Below are 21477 nucleotides of genomic sequence, written 5' to 3' on the forward strand. Positions count from 1 at the left end.
TGATTATAACTGAATTTTTTATTCCAAGGACTCATCTCTTTTTTTTTTTTTTTCCTGTATAAGCATGCCCAAAAAAAAAAAAAAAAAAAAAAAAGGTGTATCTAATAATTTTTTTTAAACTGTTAATTTAAAAAGAAATACTACTGTCGTTGATGAACTGAAGTTGATTATTAAAAATATATTTATTGAGGGAATTTTTTAATTTTATTTTCTTAGAATGAAAATTATTTTTATCTGTTCGTGGTTGGTATTAAAATTAAGGCGTGCATCTAATAACTGATGGCGTCTTAGAATCGACGAAATGTATGCAGAGTATTCGTTTTAAAAGTACACCGTTCATCTAACCAATTGTTATCATACTTATAAAATTACTATATTTTCTCATAAACACGTCTTAAGTTGAACACTTACATATTGAAACAAAACTTTTAATACTAATAATTATTTTTTCGGCAGCTAATAAAAATTCTTCCCCTTCCGAGTTTTGAACATATTATTTAAAATTAAGGAAATTATTTAAGTGAAGAAACTTTCATCTAAACCTGATAGTATAAATATTTGAAAAGAACTACACGCGTTTTTTTACTCAGAACTGGCTCCAAAGTGCGCCGCAACGGGCGGCAGAATTCAGCAGAAGCAACATTTTTAGAATTTTGGGAAGACACTAGGCTCAAAATTTAGGTAGGAGGGCCAAGTGAGAGCAATTTTTGCTGAGAAGTGCACTGGGTGGCAAACGGCCTCGCACTGACCGTGCTTCTACTACATTCACTGTTGCCTCAGAGTCTTGAAAGCGAAACAAGATGCTAGATTTCTGGGGAAAAAATGAAATTCGAATCTAAACCGGCATTCAACATCCTTTCCTTGTAGGCGGAGTCCTCGATCATGACGTCATACCAGATAGCAACTGCCATAGCCATCTTGATTTCAAAGAACCCTCGCTTGTTAGAGGGATGTACACACAAACGAACTTGAGTTCTGTATTTTAAGTTTTGACTGTGAACATATCGATGAATCACATAGGCAGTTTTTTTAACAAAGTGTGATATTATAACACTTAGCAATATTATTACTTGGTGTGGAACATCCTGACAACAGATTTGGTACGTAAACATCTGTCTTATGCGTAACGGTTTTTCTTTTCTGTTTGTTGTATTTAAGAGAAAAATTTTGAAATTCTGCGACACTAAATTTGATTTTTGTGCATATTAACAATAAGTTTTTATGCGTGGATGCACTGCTTTGTGTTAGAAATATTGAACTCGTAGTGAATATCTAGAAATGAATCGGACGTTTTACATTATTTTATCATTAACATTTTTAACATAGAGAATGATATTTTTGGTTAAATATACGATTTTGCATGCCACATATAATCTCACGTAGGTAACATTAATATTAGCCTGCGGATTAAAATTTTCTGTATTTTGTAATCTCTAATTTCATGTATTTGTGAAATTTTAATTTCCTTAATGTTAACCACTCAGTTTCACTTCAGGCTTTAAATATATTTTAATGATTTCTTTATGTAAGCAACAGTTTAATTTTTTTAAATGTTTCTTAACAGTTGACAGAGGAATGTTATATTACTTCGCAAGTACTTTATTTATTTTCTTGTTTATATAATTTTTATGAATTCCTGATTGAATGTCATTATTTTCATCTTGCTTGTTTTTTTTTTTTTTTTAATATTTGGCAATGTTTATATGAATTTATTGAGTACCGTCTTTTTTAATAATTATTTGTGCTGATATATGTATCATTTTGCTGGTATAAAGAAAAAAAAAAAAAAAAAAGTGTTTTTTATCATAATGAAGTGAATTCTAAGTTTTATCCCCCTACAATAAATTTTTAAATTTTAATATTGGTTTTCTTTTAATGACAAAAATTGAATGATTGTAAACATGCTGACGAATGCATTGGTACATTTTTATTGATAATATGTATGTGAGCTGATTCTTTAAATAAATTTGAAAATTTTCTTATCATGAGACTCTTAGCAAACATATTAAATAATCTAAACTAATATTTTGCATTTGTCAAACATTAATATAAATGTATAAATTTTATTGATGATTATAACTTATTAACAAGAAATTATGTGATCTCCCCCTCCCCTGTAACTAATAAACCAGTTAAAAATTTAATCTATCATTATCTATTCTCACTTAAAAGTAAACTGGTTATCATAAATTAAGGAAAAATCACAAAAATAGTGATAACTCCCTCAAACATAAGCCAAACTGTGTAAAATTTGAATATGTTGCTAAGTAAGAGTAGCTGAATAAAAGTGCAATATGCAAATTAGTGGCGCTGCACTCAGAATATGTCATCTGCGAGGAGAATAAAAGTCCATGTTTGAGAGCAAGCCCACATATTTCACTGCGATGGTGACATCAGAAATCTGAGATAGCCAATTCGTAACAATGACCTCCATCATTTGCCTGCAGAACTACGATGGAGAGCCATTGGGAGACTAGAGGTGGGATAAAGTCAAACAGAAGTGGCCAGATGGCTAAATGTGAATCCTTCTGTGGTTCATAGACTTTGGAGGCGATTTCAAACCACAGATTCGGCATGTAGGAGGTTAAGCCAAGGATAGCCAACTGCTACAACGAGCGCCGATGACCGATATTTGACATTATGTGCACGCAGGAATAGAACCGCTATTCCGACTGTTCTTAGATCCTCTCTTGCTGCAGCCATTGGAAGGTTGGTGTCAACGTCAACTGTGCTTGAAGGCTTCAGGAGCCACCAGCCATTTGCGTGCCGCTCACGTCACTCCATAGGAGGGACTGCTTGCAGTAGGCACAACAACATGTCTACTGGATGCCTGATCAGTGGAGGGTTGTTTTCTTTACGGATGAGTCTAGATTTAGTTTAGAAAGCGATAATAGGTGTTATTTGATATGGAGAGAACCTGGAACCCATTACCATCCGTCAAACATCTGTTAAAGAGATGCGTACGGAAGAGGCAGTTTCTGTGTTTGGGGTGCCATCTCTTTGGGTGGATGCACAGATCTCCATGTCTTTCCAACGGAAATCGTGAATGCTCCGGTTTATAGAGATGACATCCTTGATGCTTATGTGCATCCATGTGCCGGGGTAATAGGTGATGCTTTCCTGTTACAGGACGATAATGCAAGACCATACAGGGCTCGCATCGTAAATTATCTTCAACAGGAAACATTTATGTGCATGGAGTGGCCAGCTCGATCCCCGGACTTGAATCTTATCAAGCACATTTGGGATGCTTTAGAGAGACGTCTTAACTGCTCTCAATCCGTCCCCTCAGACCCTTGCCGCGCTTGTAACTGCTTTGCAAGAGCAATGGCTCTCATTTCCATTGGAACTGATAGACCGCATAATTGAAAGCATCATGCATCGCTGTATGTGCTGTATTGCTTCTAGAGCTGACCATATTCCATATTGAAAGTACTTTTCCTATAGCAAACCGACACCTTCGATATCTTCATTTTATAATGTGCTAATTTCTATACTACTATAATTGTCTGGTAATTTATTTTTATGTTATTTGATACCTTACTATGTGTTGTATATTGTGGAGAAGTTTCATAAAATTCTACATGTAACTTTTTCAGTAATCTTGATTTTTGTGATTTTTCCTTAATTTATGATAACCAGTGTATTTTGTGGGAATGATCTGAAGTATTTGCATTGTATGCTGCATTCTCATTTTTGTATGTAGTAAAATTAAAAACTAAATAATAATAATAAATAAAATAAAAATCAGTTACAATAAAAGTAATAAACTGAAGAATAGCTATTAAAGGTACTGTAGCAACATGAATATTTATATTGCTCTAATTCCTTTAACATTTGTTCTACATTTCCTTTGGCATGATTACATTATTCACTCATATAATTAAAGAAAAGTTTTCAAAGGTTGATATTTGCAGGACTACAGTTTTGAATATTATTAATTACAGTTTTGAGAGTTATTAACCTTCAAAACAGACAGTCCTGTAAGACAGACAGTTCTACAGATTTACGCAATTTCCTCTGTTTCTCATATCTATAGTATCTTAAACATAAAAATCACTGTTGAATGAATAAATGCTTATATGTTTTTTTGTTGATTAGGAATAATGGAGCGAAATGCTTGTTTGGAGTTAGCTTTGGAAGGTGAGAGATTGTGTAAAAATGGAGATTTTGCTGGTGGAGTTGCATTTTTCGAAGCAGCTATTCGAGTTGGAACAGATGACTTAAAAACACTCAGTGCTATATATAGTCAGTTAGGAAATGCTTATTTCTATCTTGGAGATTACAATAAAGCCATGGACTATCATAGATGTGATCTGACAGTTGCCAGGTGCTTAGTAGAATTTTTTAAATTATCTTAGAAATATAGTTTTAAGTTAATAACTTTAGATTTTGTATTTAATTAATTATATTATAGGGTTTTCCTATATTGATGGAGCTGTTCATGCCATCCTCTCAAAAGAATTATGTTTAAATGTTATATATATATATTTTTTTTTCCTATCGAATACCATTGTTTGAGCAATTCTTAAATTTTCAGAGCTATGAATGATGAATTGGGAGAAGGAAAAGCTAGTGGAAATCTTGGGAATACTTTAAAAGTAATGGGCAAGTTTGATGAAGCTGTAACATGTTGTGAAAGGCATTTAAATATATCACGAAAATTGGAAGACAAGGTAATTTTATGTAAAAAAAATTGCTTTCAGAAATATAATCATAGCATTTATATAGTTATCTGATAATTCTTGTATTTTTTTTATTATGTTTACTGCTAATATATAGTATCATACAGTGGTTCTCAACCTGTTTTGTCCCTTTCACCATTGCTAGATCTTCCCCCCTCCCTTTCCCAAACTGGAAAAATACATATTTACATTCAGGTAGAGTTAGACTGTTTTTTGACGTATTTTGTAAATTAAAACAACAAAAAGTATAGAAAATGTAGATAAATACTGCAACTTGAATCAAATCAAAGTGGTTTTTTTTTACATTTGTGAATTAAAACCAAATACTTAACATTAAAAGGGTTGATTGCATACCCCCAGCTGAGAATCCCTTCTATATTACATTTATAGGGGAAGGTTTTGTTTTTATAGGAATTTTAAGACATTAGTATCTTAACAGTCAAAAAGCTTTATTCATTAAAAATTTTTGAAATTTGGAAGTTGCCCATTTAATTGGCTTCAACTGTGTGCATCTGCTTTATGAAGAAAATTTGAGTTTAAATTAAAAATCATTCTACTTTCTTCTTTATCTGACTACAGACTGATTGACATAATAAATTTAGTAATGTCAATTTATAAGTATTTCATATATTAGCAATATTATAATTTGCAGTTTATTGTTAATGTTAATGTTTAAAATATAAGTTGGCAATACATGGTTTTGAATTTATCAAAAGGAAATAATTAAGATTTCATTCGTAATGTGAATAAAGAGTTGTTAAAACTGCAATTGTTTGAAAAATCTTTTAAGTTTTAATTCTATATTCTGATTTGATGTTAATTCTTTTTTTTTTTTTTGGTACACAGTTTTTTATAAATAAAATTTAAAAATCATATTAAATAAAAGAATAAATAGAATTTTAGAGTATGTTTTATAATAGTATGTAGGATTTTCCATCATGTTTTTATGTTATTTCTTTAAAGGAGGTGATATACAAGTTGAATCATTTTTTAAATTTCTACTATTAGCTCACACTTTCCCTGTATCTTCAAATTTTCAATTGTGAATAAAATACTTTTTATTCATCCACTCAAAGTTCAAATATATTTTTTTAAACTTGTAGTAGATGACATTTGATGTTAATACAATTTTTTCACATATTAAAGTCAATTCCTACTTATTTATTCTTGTTTATAGAAACTAAAGATATGCTGTTTTTATTAAATAGTGTATTATAAAACTTACAAATAAGGACAATTTATTGGGAATTCTCACATGTTTTAAAAATTAATTTTATAACAACTTATAAATAATAGTACATGACTGCGATAAATGGAATTGTAATATTTAACAAAAATAACTGGCAACACTAAGAGTTCTAAAGATTTTTAAAGTGCATGAAATTAAAGAATTGTAGTTTTATAGAGTTGGATGAAGCAGATGTAATGTCCCATTATGTAGCAAAAATTCTCCCCATATTTCTATGTTAATGTGATACAGTTAATAGCCGTTAATTCGGACACCCATAATCCGGAATGATTATAATTCGGACCTCAAAGCTACAAACTTTCTGTGCATGCGTCGCGTTGACGGCGCATAGACGTTTACGCATGTGCATAGACATTTACACGTGTGCGTAAGACCTTTACGGCTGCGCATATGCGTGTGCGCAAGCGCGTAATATGTTTACGCACGTTCGCTTAATGTATAACGGACGGTATAAACTAAAATTATCTATTTCAGTTAATGTTGCAGATTGCGTTGTTCCTTAATCTTCTAATTGGATCCGGCTTATTATTTTTTGCAGACTGTTAGAGCAATTTCATGAACATAACAAAGCGAAAACACAGGGTTATCCAAATTAAACTTCCCCAACTCAGAGGCCTGTGCAGAGTGTTGTATGGGTCATAATGTGATGAAATTTTAAAAACAGACACTTCAGATCATGCACTCGAGATTTATTACACAAAAAAAGTTAGTACAAGAAGTTTCCGATAGGTGGCGCTGCAACACTAGTAATGTGCATATTGCAACAATGTGATTTGCAGAAATAAAGCTTCTGCGCAACGTATCCAAAAGATGAGCCCTACAAAAGTGGAAGACAGGCCTTGCACAGGCAGTTGTTTCCAGCTCGCTGATGCACAATGACGACTTTGAAAGACAAAGCTTTGTTAGTGAAACTTTCCTACCAGAATGACGAGAACTCCTTTGCTGCGATAAGAGCATTCCGTCGGCTGAAGATCTTACGGCGAGGACCAATGACACCACACGCTCTACGAGACATGACAAAGAAGTTCAAAAGAACGGGACAGATGGGAATTTTACCAGGTAGAGGACGACATGTTGTGGAATCTGCATGCGTAGGAATGCTCAAGTGAATATGCACAACTGCCGCATTTGGGCATGTGAAAACCCGCGTGCAATCCATCAAGTGCCCTTGAACCCTTTCGTTACTGTATGGTGCAGTTTCACTGCAACATTCGTCATTGGGCCTTATTTTTTTGAAGAGGTGACTCCAACAGGGTTCAAAACTTGCTCTGTCACAGGAAAACGGTATCAGGACATGTTGACAACGTTTGTGATCCCTGAACTGCAACAACGTGGCCGCCTCCAGGACACGATATTTATGCAGGATGGTGCACCTGCCCATATTCTTCGTGGCATTCAATGGGTGTTATGGGCAACTTTTACCAATACACGTGTGATCACCCGCTGTTTCCCTACAGCTTGGCCTACCCACTCGCCTGATCTCATGCCATGGGACTTTTGGTTATGGGGATTCTTAAAGGATCAGGTCTACCTAGAACAACCCAGCAACCTTGGCACATCTGAAAGATGCAATTATTCGACATGTTCGTGGAGTTAATGTGGACTTACTGCGTTGCGCTGTGGAACACACTGCTTTGCAAATGGAAAGAGTTGTGGAGAACCACGGCACACATATAGAACATCTGGTAGAATGTCTTGTTGATCTGCAGCGCCACCTATCGGCAGCTTCTTGTACTAATTTTTTTGTTTAATAAATCTTGCGCGCATGATCTGAAGTGTCTGTTTTTAAAATTTCATCACATTATGACCCATACAACACTCTGCACAGGCCTCTGAGTTGGGGAAGTTTAATTTGGATAACCCCTGTATATTTCGATGTCCATCAAACAATAAGTGGAATTGTTGCAAAAAATGGATAAAGGCATGAAGAAAGTGACAGAGAGGTTAGTGAAAACGAAAAAATTTCGATTGACAAGTTAGTCAGTATTCTCGGCACAGCAATTACAGGACTTGAACAGCGGAACTTTGTAACTGAACAAGAAATTATGTCTGTTTATATAGAATTAAAGATAAAGTATTAGCACATAAAACAAAGCAACTTAAACAACTTACATTGAAAGAAATGTTTAATAAAGTAAACAAATAAATATTAAGCTTTTTTTTTTTTTTTGTAAATTTTTATACCCTTTAGATCATAATTGTTCTTTATTTCATAAATTATGGTTTCATATTTTTAATTTTATAATTTCTGTATGCCATCTTACCAGATTTAAATTGATGATCTATAATCCGGAATCGCCGAAGTCCCGACGAGTCCGGATTAACGACTTTTGACTGTATATGTTTAAAATGTCCCTTGCTTGTTTCACAAACAGAGAATGCGAAAAGAAACTACAACACAAGCAATTATTAATAATCCATTAGTATTATACTCTTCGCAGTAGGTCAAGCATATATCACCTTCAGTCGTGTGAAATCATTAGATGGAATATTAATTGAAGAACTGAACTGCTCGAAACTCTGTGGAAAGGTTCCTTGCAATAATGAAGCCTTACAAGAAATGGATAGAATGAGAAATTATAGACCACCATCAACTTCAAAAATTAGAAATGAAAAAATGATAATATGTTAATAGAAAGTAACTAAAATAAAATTTTTCTTTGTTGACCTAAGTTGGAATTGACTTTATTTTGTTTTATGTTACTTGTTAATTATGCATTTTCAACCATGCTAAACTAATAGTAAGAGCATATGGAAGACATTAAATTTTACATAATTTGAATATGATTATAATAAATTTATGAAAGTATATGTAGTTTTAAGAGAAGTACCCCGTGTATTTTTTTTAACTGACCTAAAAAGATGTTAAATATGTATTCATGTAGTCTGGAAATTTGGCTAAAATGTCTAGATTTATAATCTTCATTATTTAATATTATTTCATAATATTTGTTTGTGATATATTGTAGCTTGTATTTTATCTCATATAAATCAGATATCTTTTATTCTAGTACTTAAATTTCTGAAACATTATTCATTAATAACTTTTTAATTTAATTTCAAATAATTTAGTGAGGTAATTTTAACTCAGCACATCACAAGAGCATCTTTATGTTATAACAGAATGTTACCAAGACCTGAGCTATAACATTAGTCCGTACTTGCCCTCTGAAGTGGCCTTGATGAGAATGTTGATTTTGCAAATTTTTTCATTGGTGAGAAACAAACTGTTGCTGATTTGCACATGTGTGAGAAACAAACAATTACTAATCTGTGCATATGTGAGAAATATATGGCGAACAATCAGAGTTGTTTTTTTTTTTATTGTATAAAATATAGGTGTTTTTCGCTGTAAAATATTCATTTTGATCTTCCCTCAGCGGAAAAGACACTATATTTGATCTTTTAGGCATTATTAGCAGTATTTCCTAAACTGTGTGCAAAAAAAAAAAAAAAAAAAATTTTTTTTTCAGTATGTTTATGCTTTTTAAAAATAAATTGTTAACAAAATTGGGTGCTACTTTGGTAGATGGTTCCACAGATTTTTGGCGATTTACTTTGGTGCAATTATTGGCGAGGTTTTTACAATCATCAGCCATCTTGAAAAACGCTGTTTTTACGCATTTTGCGCATAATTAAAGTATTCGAAACTTTAAAAAACTAAATATCGTTAAAAATAATAAATTAATTTTTTGTTGAAAACGTTGTTTTTTAAGATTGAAGGAAAATGTAAATAAATACATTTACTACGAGTATAAAATACTAAAATAAGGTTAAATTATTACTTTCATTACTTTCACATAGCAATGAAATAGAATAAAACACCACTATAAAAACATTGCACCAAATTTTAATTGGATTAAAATATTACTTGAACTGAATATCAAGTTAAAAACCCTCATACCAACATTTAAAAGAATTAAAATATTACTTGAATTCAAATACTTTAAAATAAGTAAATAAGAACACTTCGCACACTAGAGCTAAAATGACAGCAATTAGAAGTTTACTGCTGGTAAAAAAGGAGGAATGTCTAATACTTTTTTTATCATTACAGCGGTTATTTCTTCCACCGTGACCACAATGCCATCCTCAGAATCGGCTTTTTTAATGATCTTCATCTGTGATCCACATTTCTCACACTGCATTGAAGAAGCAATTACCGAGGTTTCCTCCAAAAATTTAAAATAAATTTCCTCTGACCCTTGTAGCAATTTATAAATAAATCTTTGATTAGGAAAGCCAGGTTGGCCAAAATAAGGTCTCAAAGGGCAGTTTTTTTGATTCCGATACCAATAATTCTTGGCACTTACAAATAACAATATTAATCTTTGAAAGAGACCTAAGGAATTCGAAGAGATGAATAATAAAATTTTAAAATGGCGTGGTAATGCACAAATATTCAATAACCAATCAGGGAGCTGATTACATCACGCATAGAATTAAAATTATTTAAATAATCATAAATAATAAAATCATTTTTCAAAAAAAAATTGAAAAATTAAATTGTATTTTAATATTTAACAGCCATAAGTAATGTTTAAAACATTAGATTAAATTTATAGATATTAAAACCAATTACTTTCAAAGCAAGGTGATGTCATTGATATTGATTACATCATCCACAACATAAAATATAAACAAAAAAATTTTTACTTCAAATAAAAATGCAAAATGAAATTGATTTTTAATATTTAGAAGCCGTAAATAATATTTAAAACACGGAATTTATGCATAATAAAACACATTATTTTTAAAATAAAATGACAACAAAGTACCGGTTACCATAAATAACAATGGGTTTACTATAAATCGTATCGCTCACAAAAAAAAAAAAAAAAAAAAAAATAATCGCCAAAATCCGTGCAACTGTCTATTAAAGTAGCACCCAAAACTGTATTAAAAGAAAAAATGGAAATTTCCAATATGTTTAATAATAAGTGGAATTTTCCAGCATGTTTTTGTCTTGAAATAAATTACTTAAATAATTGTATTAACTATGATAATTAATGTATATATTAAATAAGTGCTGTTAATTTATCTAAACTGCTGACAAAATTTATGAAATGATATAATAAATACAAATTAAAATTCTATATGTATACATCAGTTGTTCTCATCTTTTTCTATCTCACATACCCCTTTCATTGCTAAACAGTCATTCCCCTCCTGTCCTTCCAAGACTTGAAAATAAATATACATTTATTTAAGTTTAAACTATTAACATGTAGTATTATAGATTCAACAAGAAAAGGTATAGAAAATATTGATAAATACCAGAACTTGAATAAAAAGTTTTTTATATTCGTAAACTAAAAGTAAATGATCAGCAGGTAAATAAACTGCCGACTGAATTTCCTCCCTTGTTGAGATGAGAACCCCATGGTATGTATTAAATAACATATATTATATAGATATTGAATGAATTACCATTTACTGCTGTCAATTTTGTTTTGAGTCATGCATATAACATTTAGGCAACGAATACCCTTTCTTAAGCCAAATTACACCAATACTGTTTTCTCTTAAAAAGGCTGCTACAGAAGACAAGTATTTTATAAATTAAATGTACTTAATTATGTCACTTTTTTGTGTTAAAAAATTGGCTTGCAGTCAATTATTTAAAAAAGCTACCTTTTATTTAATTTTTTATCTTAACTATTGACAATATTTGTCTCTTTTCTTTTTGTTTCTCTTTATCATTTTTCTCCCAAATAAAAAAATAATGAATTCCTCTAACGTTTCATTTCTCCTGATTTTCAGGTCATTTTCCTTCAACAAAGCTGATCTTATTTTTTACTCATTGAATTTTATAGTTTTGAATTTCTCCTAGTTCAGAGATATAAAGTTTGTATGGCTTCTCTGTTCATGCTGTTTATTTTCATAATTCCCCAGCTAAGCTTTTAAATCCATCTTTCCATATTTTTTGCCTCAGATTTACTTTTTCACCTCAGATTCATGCTTTTTTCAAATCATTTATGTCAACATTTTGGTTACATCTGAATATTTCATATGGTTGTTAATTTATATTTCATAGGACTTCTGTTATTCACATGAACAGTTGCTTTTATGCATTCAGTTCAAAATTTCATATGTAATTTTTTATTAGTTTACGTAGTTCTAGCAATCTCCATGATGATATGATTAAAATATCCAGCTTTTTCATTTTCTTTGCATTGCTGCCAACTTTTCCAGTAAATTTAGGTGACTCCTGGTTTTTCATTGCATTTCCTTGTTCCCAGCAGATGTAGAATTCTCTTGGTTTTTATAACTTTTAGTAAGGAAAATTTTTTCCCAGCACTAAATGAAATTTGTTAAATTTATTAAACGTTTTTCGTGTAAATTTCATTTATCGAATTCCTAAGATTTTAAGCATAATTTTTTTATTAAATTTGATTTGATCTCAATTGTCTCAATCTACTGTAATTTGTAGAACAAAGATTCAACTAATATTTAATCATTATTTGTATTTAATTTTTATTGCATCAATAAATAGTACATTTCTAAGTTTATCCATGCAACAGTATATATATTAATTATTAATTTTATTTTTGGTACATTTAAAAATACTTTGATAAGTGAAAGATTTTTTTTTTCCTCTACTCAGGATTTTCTCAGAAAACAAAATCAATCAAATCATCATTTAGAATAATATGTTTTACATCAGAATTGTATTTTAAACATTTCATTGCATCATTCATAATAAAGGTAGTTTAAGTCAATTTGGATTTCTTTTCAAATGACATTCATTACATGATACAAAAAATGTCCTGAAAAGTTTTTTGTATGTCAAGGTTGATAACTAGCTGTTTGAGGTATCTAACTAGTACTATGATTCTAGCTGTATCATAAATTCATATTTTATTCCTGCTTTCTCAAGTAAATTCTTTAAATGGATTAAAAATTCTTCAGTGTTAACACATGTCTTTTTCCTGTTTGTCTTTCATCTAAAATGATAAATTTTATCTGATATTTTCTTCAGTTGTAGTAACAAACGTGAAGTTGTTATAATCATTTTCAGATATTAGCAAATATAATCTTACGTTAAATGAGCTTTTAAGTGGTCCAACTAATTATATCTCTTAGCTCTATCATGTTTTTTGATTGATTGAATTTTACACTTCTGTAAAAACTTTGTATTGTTGCTTCTGTGCTTATCTGTGATAGGTTACATGTTTTAGTTTTTTTTATGCAGTAGTGCATCATTAAAAGTACCTATTTTTTAGTTTCATATTTCCTGTTTTGTTAATCACATATAAAGTTTTTCCACGTTCATAAGAAATTTTGGCTTTACTGTTGATAAAAATTACATTTAAATTTTGATTGACTGACTTTTACAAATTTTGTTGAATTGTTTTTGTTTCAGTTTTGGGCTAATCTTTGGAATATGGTAACAGGTAGTTTGGCGACATTTTGGTAAGGCGATAAAGTCAAGAGTGTGCACAATACCATTTTTGTGCAATTCTTTTTTTAAGTGAAAATAGGTCGATGTGTACATGGATGATACCGTGTATGTGCAATTCTTAAAAACGCGGCAAGCAATTTGCAATTCTGCACTTTTTCCCAATTTCACCTCTAATCTTTGTCATGATTAAGCATTTTTGTTCCATAAAAGTTCTAGTATAAGCGTAATTCGGCTAGCAGATTGTTGGAAAAAAATGTTGAGTAAAAAAAAAAAAAAAAACATGCCTTTACTTCGTGAAAACAAAATGGCGTACAAAACAAAACTAGCAGGTTGCTGTAGCAGGGTTGTTTGCCAAATTTTCGCCAAAAAATCACCAAGTTACCATAATCCAAAGATTAACCCAGTTTTGTTATGTATATTTCTTGTTAGAAGGTTGTTCATCTTTCATGGTCTCATTTTGATTTACTTGCTATCTTTTGATTTAATAATTTTACTGTAAATCATGCTGTAAAGTTTTACATAAATATGATACTTATTGCAAATTTTTACTTAAAACTTGACACTTATAGTGGTTAAAAAAATAGTTTACCTCTTTGAAATGATTGAAGTTCTTGTTTCTGTTTTGTTTTAAAATCACACATCTCCATTTTAAAATTCATGACCATTGTAATTAAATCATTTCGTATGTGGTTGTTGCAGATTTTATAATACCTAAGTTTCTAAAATATTAATGAATATTTTTCTGGATTGAAAGTAGAACAATTTTTGAAAATTTTATGTGAACAAGAATGCATCATTGCATGATATAACAGTTAGTAGTTGCCGAAATCTAATATATATATAAATAGAAGATAAAAAATATATAAATCTCAAAATTATAGTTTAAATTAGCGATGACCCCTCAATTTCCCTTCTCTGTTCTAAAAATAGTAATGTATTTTTTCTGGTCTGCATCATTTCTAGATCAATCCATATCATATGACTTGCATTATGCTTATAACATAGCTAATTAGAAACCTGAACTAAGAATTTTGAGAAATGAAAACCTTGGTGAGTTCCATCATGGATAACTGCACACTTTTGCTTCTATCTCTTTTGTCGTTAAGATACTGGTGTGCTGCTTTTTTTCATATTGCAATAGTATCAAATATGTAAATGTTCTTGAACAGGTACGGTTAGAGTATACTTTATGAGTATATAGGCATGGTTAGAGTGTCAAGTAAATTGTGGCCATGAATGTCAATTGAAAATAAAGATGAATATTTAATTCGTCTTGTCCGCCAAGTTTCCTTTTCAATGTTTCAGTTTTCTATGTCATTTCATTGCTTTCGTTATTATTTGTAATTTTATTTTGTATCAATTAAGTGAAATTGATATTCTTTCAAATTTACATGTTTAGGTTGGTGAAGGTCGAGCATTGTATAATTTAGGAAATGTGTATCATGCAAAAGGCAAAAGATTTGCATGTATAGGGCATCAGGATAATGGTGAATTTCCTGAAGAAGTAAAATCATGCCTTCAAAAAGCAGTTGAATATTATGAGTATGTATAACTTTTTGCTTTTACAACTGTTATTTATATGTTCATTAGTTCTAATATTTTATCTTATGTAAAATAGCAGCTTGAATGTAAGATTTTTTAAGTAGTTACATATGTTTTCTTTTGTTTTGTGTGAATTAAAATTATTTTACTTTTTGCATATGTATATTATAACAACAGTTCTTTTTATTATTATTTTTTAATAGTATGTTATAAATCTGTGATCCCAAACTGGCAGCCTGCAAAACAATTTTATATGGCCTGCAAATGCATTTAAAATATGTATTAGTTGTAAATATGATGCTTCTAATTTTAGAGAGTGCCATTGACTACTGTTGGAAAAAAAAGGGGGAATGGATAAGTTGATGCATTGCCTTTGTCACTGTATGCTTATATGCCAGGCCGTAGATTGAGATAAGTAGAAGAGCATTGCACATAGATACAGTCTTGAAATTTAATTTCGAGATGACAGTTGATAGTGCTTTAGTATTCTAATATATTTTTTTATAGAATTGGTATTTCTAATACTTCACTTATTGTTAGATCAGTGCCTATCATTTAGAGTTGTGTATAAATTTTGAATATTCCTTTTAGTACTTTCTGATTATTACAGATTAAAGTGCAAAGGCAAGAGCCATTTTTGAAATGGCAGCATACTAAGAATTTCATAAAAGAGCAATGAATTAATAAAATTTAGAAGGCAACAAACACTGATAAATTAAATGCTTACTTCTTCAAGAAATTCTGTGTTTTTTTTTTTTTTTTTTTTTTTCACTTTTGTTCACCCTATGTACAAAGCGATCTGCTGTCTCATTAAAAAAAAAGGGGGGGAAGCAGAATTGTATAACTTGTCACAGCACTCACCTTGGGCAAAATGTCATATTTCTGCTAAAATACAATGCTTTCTTTTCATCAGCTGGAAAATTCCACTCTTTCGTTATGATTCATTGTAAGAAAAATATCCTCAATGCATAAGAAATACTAATCAGTAAAATGATGGTTGAGTTTTGAAAGTGCAGATAAATAGACTTGCACTGTATATGCACACTTGGATTGCTATATGAATATTTTTTTATACGCAGATTGCCACATAACTATTCTGAAGACATACTGCATGGTTTATGAATATTTTTCCAGGACTTTTTGATATTGGGAGGACAGATAAAAAGAGCAGTGGTTTAATATAAAAATTCACCTTCTTGAATTAAAAATATAAAGCTATAATAGTGATTAAGATATTAAACTGCAAACCATGTTTTTAGCATAAGGTAAAAAAAGAAAGTGGATGAAAAAGTATATGTTTTCATACAGTTATGAAACAAATTGTTAAAACATCTTTTTTTTTTTTTTTTTTTTTTTTTTTTTATGTTGAAAAGCAAGTAGAGAGACCACTTGGTTTTTTATATCTGATTGAAATAACACTAAAATTCTAATTTGAAGCAAATGAATCCAGTGGAAAAACTGTTAAGACCAGTTTTGTTCTCTCACAAGGTATTACTGATGAATTTGAAACTAAATGATTTAGTAATTAAAGGATTATCAAAAATAATTCCTATGAAAGGAAAAACTGTTGTACAGAATAAATATATATATATATATATATATTTCAAAAAATCTGTAACAGGTATAAATTAGGTTGAAATGATTTTAATTGATGCTGCAGTTGCTATGGTTGGTTAAAAAAAGGAATAGTGATAAAATAAAGAAATATCGTGAAAGAAGAAAAATTTGAGAATAATTTTTGCATTATTCATCACCATTATCACTTCATCGTTTCATGCCAATGTTTTCAGATTGATAATGTTATGGAAAATGTAAACAAGACAGTGAACTTTATTTGTGGATAAGTTCTGAATCATCAAAAAAGACTTGCATTGTTTAAAGAAATTAAAAGTAAGCTTGGATAAATAATTTATTATAATCATAGTGATTAAGTCCAGAAGCTTGCGGCTATTTTGATTTAATAAATGATATCAAAATTTGTATAATACATGAAAAATTGAACCTTAAGCAAGTTGCGTAATATTACATGGATAAACAATTTAGCATTTCTTGTTGACTTAGCAGGTTATTTAATTAGAACTACAAGGAGAGAATAACCTTATCAACAACACCTATTAAAGCTTTTAAATTTAAATTGCAGTTATGAGAAACACTATTGGAATAAAAAGATTTTCATGCTGTATTTCCTTCATCTGGCATCCAGCTATGTTGTATCATTTGAAAAAATTCACTAACTTGCCCCAAAAAAGAAAAACGTTATTACAGAAAAAAAGATTTGAAGTCATCTTTTACCTTATTTTTGTTAGTATAAAAGAATGTGAATGATGTATCAAAAATCTTACAAATAGGACTAAATTATTTAGAGCGTTATTTAAGTCATGAAGGATCTGAAGGTACAGATTTGATTAAATTTTACTTATACTTGTTGAAAGGTAAATAACCTCATTTACTAATTTTTGAAATAAGGATAATCACTTTTTTGTGAGTACAATTCTATGTTAAGTTTTTTTTTTTTTTTTTTTTTTTTTTTTAATAGTTGAAAATGTATATGTTTGAGGAAAAACGAGAGTAACTGATGAAATCCACAATCTGTGAAGAAAATAAATTGTAGTAATTTTTCTTGGAGGCTATGGACTTTATCGCAATTAAAATGCTTTCAGGGTGTATTAAGAAGTAAAGAAATTATGTTTATTTACATGCAAACGAAAACATACGCGTATTTACCATATATATACATGTTTTGAAGAAAAATTTAATAAATGAAAGAAAGAGTATTAGTTATCATTTTTTTTCTTGTGTTTTGTCAAAATTGGAAAGTTTTCATAATTTATTTTTAGTTTAAGTTGAAAGTAAGTTATTTGGGGGTTAATTCAACATATAAGAATTATTTGAAATAAACATTAATTTGAAAATTTAATATTTAGTTATGAATCTGAATATTTAGTAAGTGAAAATTTAGTTAAAAAAATTTTGGCATGTCAGCTGCTTTCACGTCTTTTATTTGGCCTGCATGCGATTAAGTTTGAGACCACTGTTATGAGTAATTATTATTTTTTTTTTTTTTGTAATTTTTTTTAATCTGCCATGCTAGCTTTTTTTTATTCACTGAAAGGCAATTTCTTTTTTCTTAAAGTTTAAAAGGACTGTCTTTTCTTCTCACAGGCAGAGCTTAAGAATAATGGTAGAACTTAATGACAGAAATGCCCAAGGAAGAGCTTGTGGAAATTTAGGAAATACACATTATCTTCTTGGAAGTTTTGATGAAGCTGTTTCATACCATCAGGAGGTAAAAAAATGAAACTGCATGTTTTTTTTTTTGGGGGGGGGGTATCAAGCTCTTCAGACGTCTGTTTCTAAGCTGTGCTTTTAACTATTTGGCTTTAGTTTATATCCTTGAAATAATCTGTTCAATTTAATTTTATAATATTCAGTAACAAATATTGCTCCAGAAATGTGTGGTTTTATGGTAATTACTTAACAATAGGATTTGTATATGTTTATTATAAATTTGTGCAATAAGCATTTCATAGGCTTAGTTATTCTCTAATCAGTTCAGATTGAAGTGATACTCAATAATGTAATTTATTATTATTATATCTATTGCAACACAGTGCTGTGTTTATTTGTATCAAAACAACAATTTAACTCATGGCAGATTTATGATTGCCCCAAAATTACGAAACAAAAATTTTTGCCGTCTGTTTAACTGTGCAACTTGCTCTTTCCCCGTTCAAGATTTCCTTTCAGCTTTTCTGTGATGTTTAATTTTTTATTTAGATGGTGGGCTAACAGATGGCATTAGTTGTCTTGTATATTTCTGCCAAATATACAAGAATACGTAATGTTGCATTTTGTGCGTGCTTTTCTCTTACGACGATAGCCAAATAAAGTTCCTTTACCAAAAGTTCTAGATAAAGTATACTGTCATTTTAATTCTTGCATTTTGCTGAAAGATAAATTATCTGAAATATAATATATAGAGTATTATGCTTATTTGTTAAATTCCATTGTTCCAAATAAAATTGTTAAAGGGTTTTATTATGATCAAGTATCCATCCTTTTGAATTACAGCATAAATCATGATAATCTGAAATTCAACTAAGGAAACCTGTAATAAATTTTTCAAAACAGTTTCTATTTTATTATGAATTTGAGATAATAAATTGATGTCAAATTTCTGTTGCTTATAGTTAATGTCTTATTCCTTAAAATGTTGTTGCCAGCTAAAATATTTTAATAGGAGCTAAGATAGCAGTTATGTGTAGTTTTAGTGGCTAGTATTTCTAACTAGATAGGGACTGATAATTAGGGAGTATGGCTGATAATTCTTGGAACCAGTTTCATCTTAACACAATGGTAAAGGAAATTTTGATCCCTTTAACTGTGTACTCTTTCAAATAAACACTCTTCTCTTACAATTAAAAATATTGCAATACCATTGCTTATATAATTTCAGCTACATGCTGTGTTATGAATACTTTTGCATTGGTTTCTGAGTGGTATAATTTTATATTATTGAAAATAATATATATTATCTTCTGTTGATAGAAAATTCCAGTTGGAAGTTGATCTGTCAGCACTATCCTTATCTTCAGCGCAGATGTTTTTATTTTATTTGGCTTATAATTCCTTACCAAATGTAGTATTTCATCTCGATATGCTCCGTCTTTGATATGATTTAAAACAAGTTCTCGTCATTATAATTCGCTTTCGATAGCGAAGAAAGTGACAGAAGTTATTGAAAACGAAAAAATTTCGATTGACAAATTAGTCGGTGTTCTCGACATAGCAATTATAGGACTTGAACAGCGGAACTTTGTAACTGAACAAGAAATTATGTCTGTTTAATACAATTAAAGAGAAAGTATTATCACATGAAACGAAGCAAAACTTAAACTACTTACATTGAAAGAAATGTTTAACAAAGCAAACAAATAAATATTAAGCTTTTTCTATTTGCAAATTTTGATACCCTTTAGATCATAATTGTTCTTTATTTCATAAATTACGGTTTCATATCTTTAATTTTAGAATTTCTGCATGCCATCTTACGAGATTTAAACTGATGATCTATAATTCGGAAAAATCGATAATCCGGAATCGCCGAAGTCCCGACGAGTCCGGATTAATGACTTTTGACTGTACTACATACTAATATTTTTGAAGCACAACTTACTGTTTTATTGAGAATATTGCTTAACCCTCTCACTGCGCATCTCAGGATTTCCACAGGCAACGTAAAAGTAGCTAAATTTGCGCAACCCGCGATTTCCACGGGGATGAATTTTTGCCATCTATTTAACTGTGCAACTCGCTGTTCAAGGTTTCCTTTCGGCTTTTCTGTGATGCTTAATTTTTTATTTAGATGATGCAAGAATACATAATGTAGCATTTCGCGCACGCTTTTCAGAGCTCAAAGATATCTGGCAGGAAGCGTTTCGCGAGTGATATAACCTAATTCCCTGATGATGTTTCCAACACTGATAGTAGTTCTGACTCTGATTTCAAGTATATTGAAGATAGTTATAGCTAAACTGATGAGAATTTCTCGGATTCCTCTGCAGATAGTGATGAATCTGAAAATTCAGTTTCTATTGAAAACGTTCGACAGTGGTGCAAAATTGACATGCAAAATATTACATTATGCAAATATTTTCATTAGTATATATGTTTTACCTTTGTATTTTATAAAATAAATCATAATTTAACCAATATTAATTTTCAAAATTTTCCTTTTATATCATTATTCAATTTATATATATATGCATATATTCAATTATATATGCAGTGAGAGGGTTAAAGCATGCCATGAAAATATTTATCCTACAGTTTTTGTCAGAAAGTCTGTGTAGTTTATGGGCTGAACCTTGCAGGCCTGGTACAAAGATCTTCATTAAATTATTAAATAAAATTCTGAAGCACATAATTTAAGGATTTTCTTGCTTGCATTGTTAACACTAAACACGTGGCAGTTTAGAAGTGTAAAATGTAATGAGTATGACATCAAAATGTGGTAATGTGGGATATATTTGAATAGTGTCTAATTTACGTGAAATCAATATGTGTAGTATATTTGTTATCATAAATGTGGCATATTTGTTGATCTGATTTGAGTCGCATATCTAAATTTTAGCCTTCAGAATATTATTCCTTCATCTCAGGAAAGCTTTTGCTTTGTTGTGTATCCAGAATTAATTTTTTCCTGAAAATAACCAGTTATATATGAAACCTTGCATAATTTTTTAGAATATTTAAGACATTTTTCATTTTCAGAGAAATGCAAAGCCATTCTGGCCATTATTGTTTAAAATACTAGGATTTTGATTAAAAGATTTAATGACTGATAATAAGCAAGTTTTCAGTGTCTTAATGTAACCCATTATTATAGTGTTGTTAATACAGCTGTAATATCTTGCACAGTGGTCTACACCCATTTATGTGCTTTCACCATATGTTTATAGTTTTTGTGATTTTCATTATAATATTTATTGATTTTGACAGAAATAAATTGAAATACTCTCAGTATTCAAAGTAGATTAAGTAGAGAAAGCAGTGTAAACACAACGTATTAATTTTATTTAAAATGTATTATCCCG

General features: G+C 30.0%; 1 protein-coding gene across 2 annotated transcripts in view; it reads left to right on the top strand.

Moving 5' to 3' along the window:
* The first annotated feature begins 717 nt into the window (after positions 1-717).
* LOC118185920 (G protein-signaling modulator 2-like) overlaps positions 718-21477 on the top strand; it is a 64575-nt gene continuing 43815 nt past the window's right edge. The window contains exons 1-5 of one of the 2 annotated variants that reach the window (XM_035355887.2): positions 718-1100; positions 4102-4330; positions 4541-4676; positions 14739-14881; positions 18044-18167. In XM_035355887.2, coding sequence (XP_035211778.2) covers positions 4107-4330; positions 4541-4676; positions 14739-14881; positions 18044-18167 — 627 coding nt within the window. In that variant the 5' untranslated portion in view covers positions 718-1100; positions 4102-4106. The remainder of the gene's footprint in view (positions 1101-4101; positions 4331-4540; positions 4677-14738; positions 14882-18043; positions 18168-21477) is intronic. The other variant, XM_035355886.2, reaches the window with a different exon arrangement.

The sequence above is a fragment of the Stegodyphus dumicola genome, chromosome 7, assembly GCF_044657685.1.
Source record: "Stegodyphus dumicola isolate Sdum_Otavi_A_Nest chromosome 7, ASM4465768v1".
Classification (NCBI taxonomy): Eukaryota; Metazoa; Arthropoda; class Arachnida; order Araneae; family Eresidae; genus Stegodyphus; species Stegodyphus dumicola.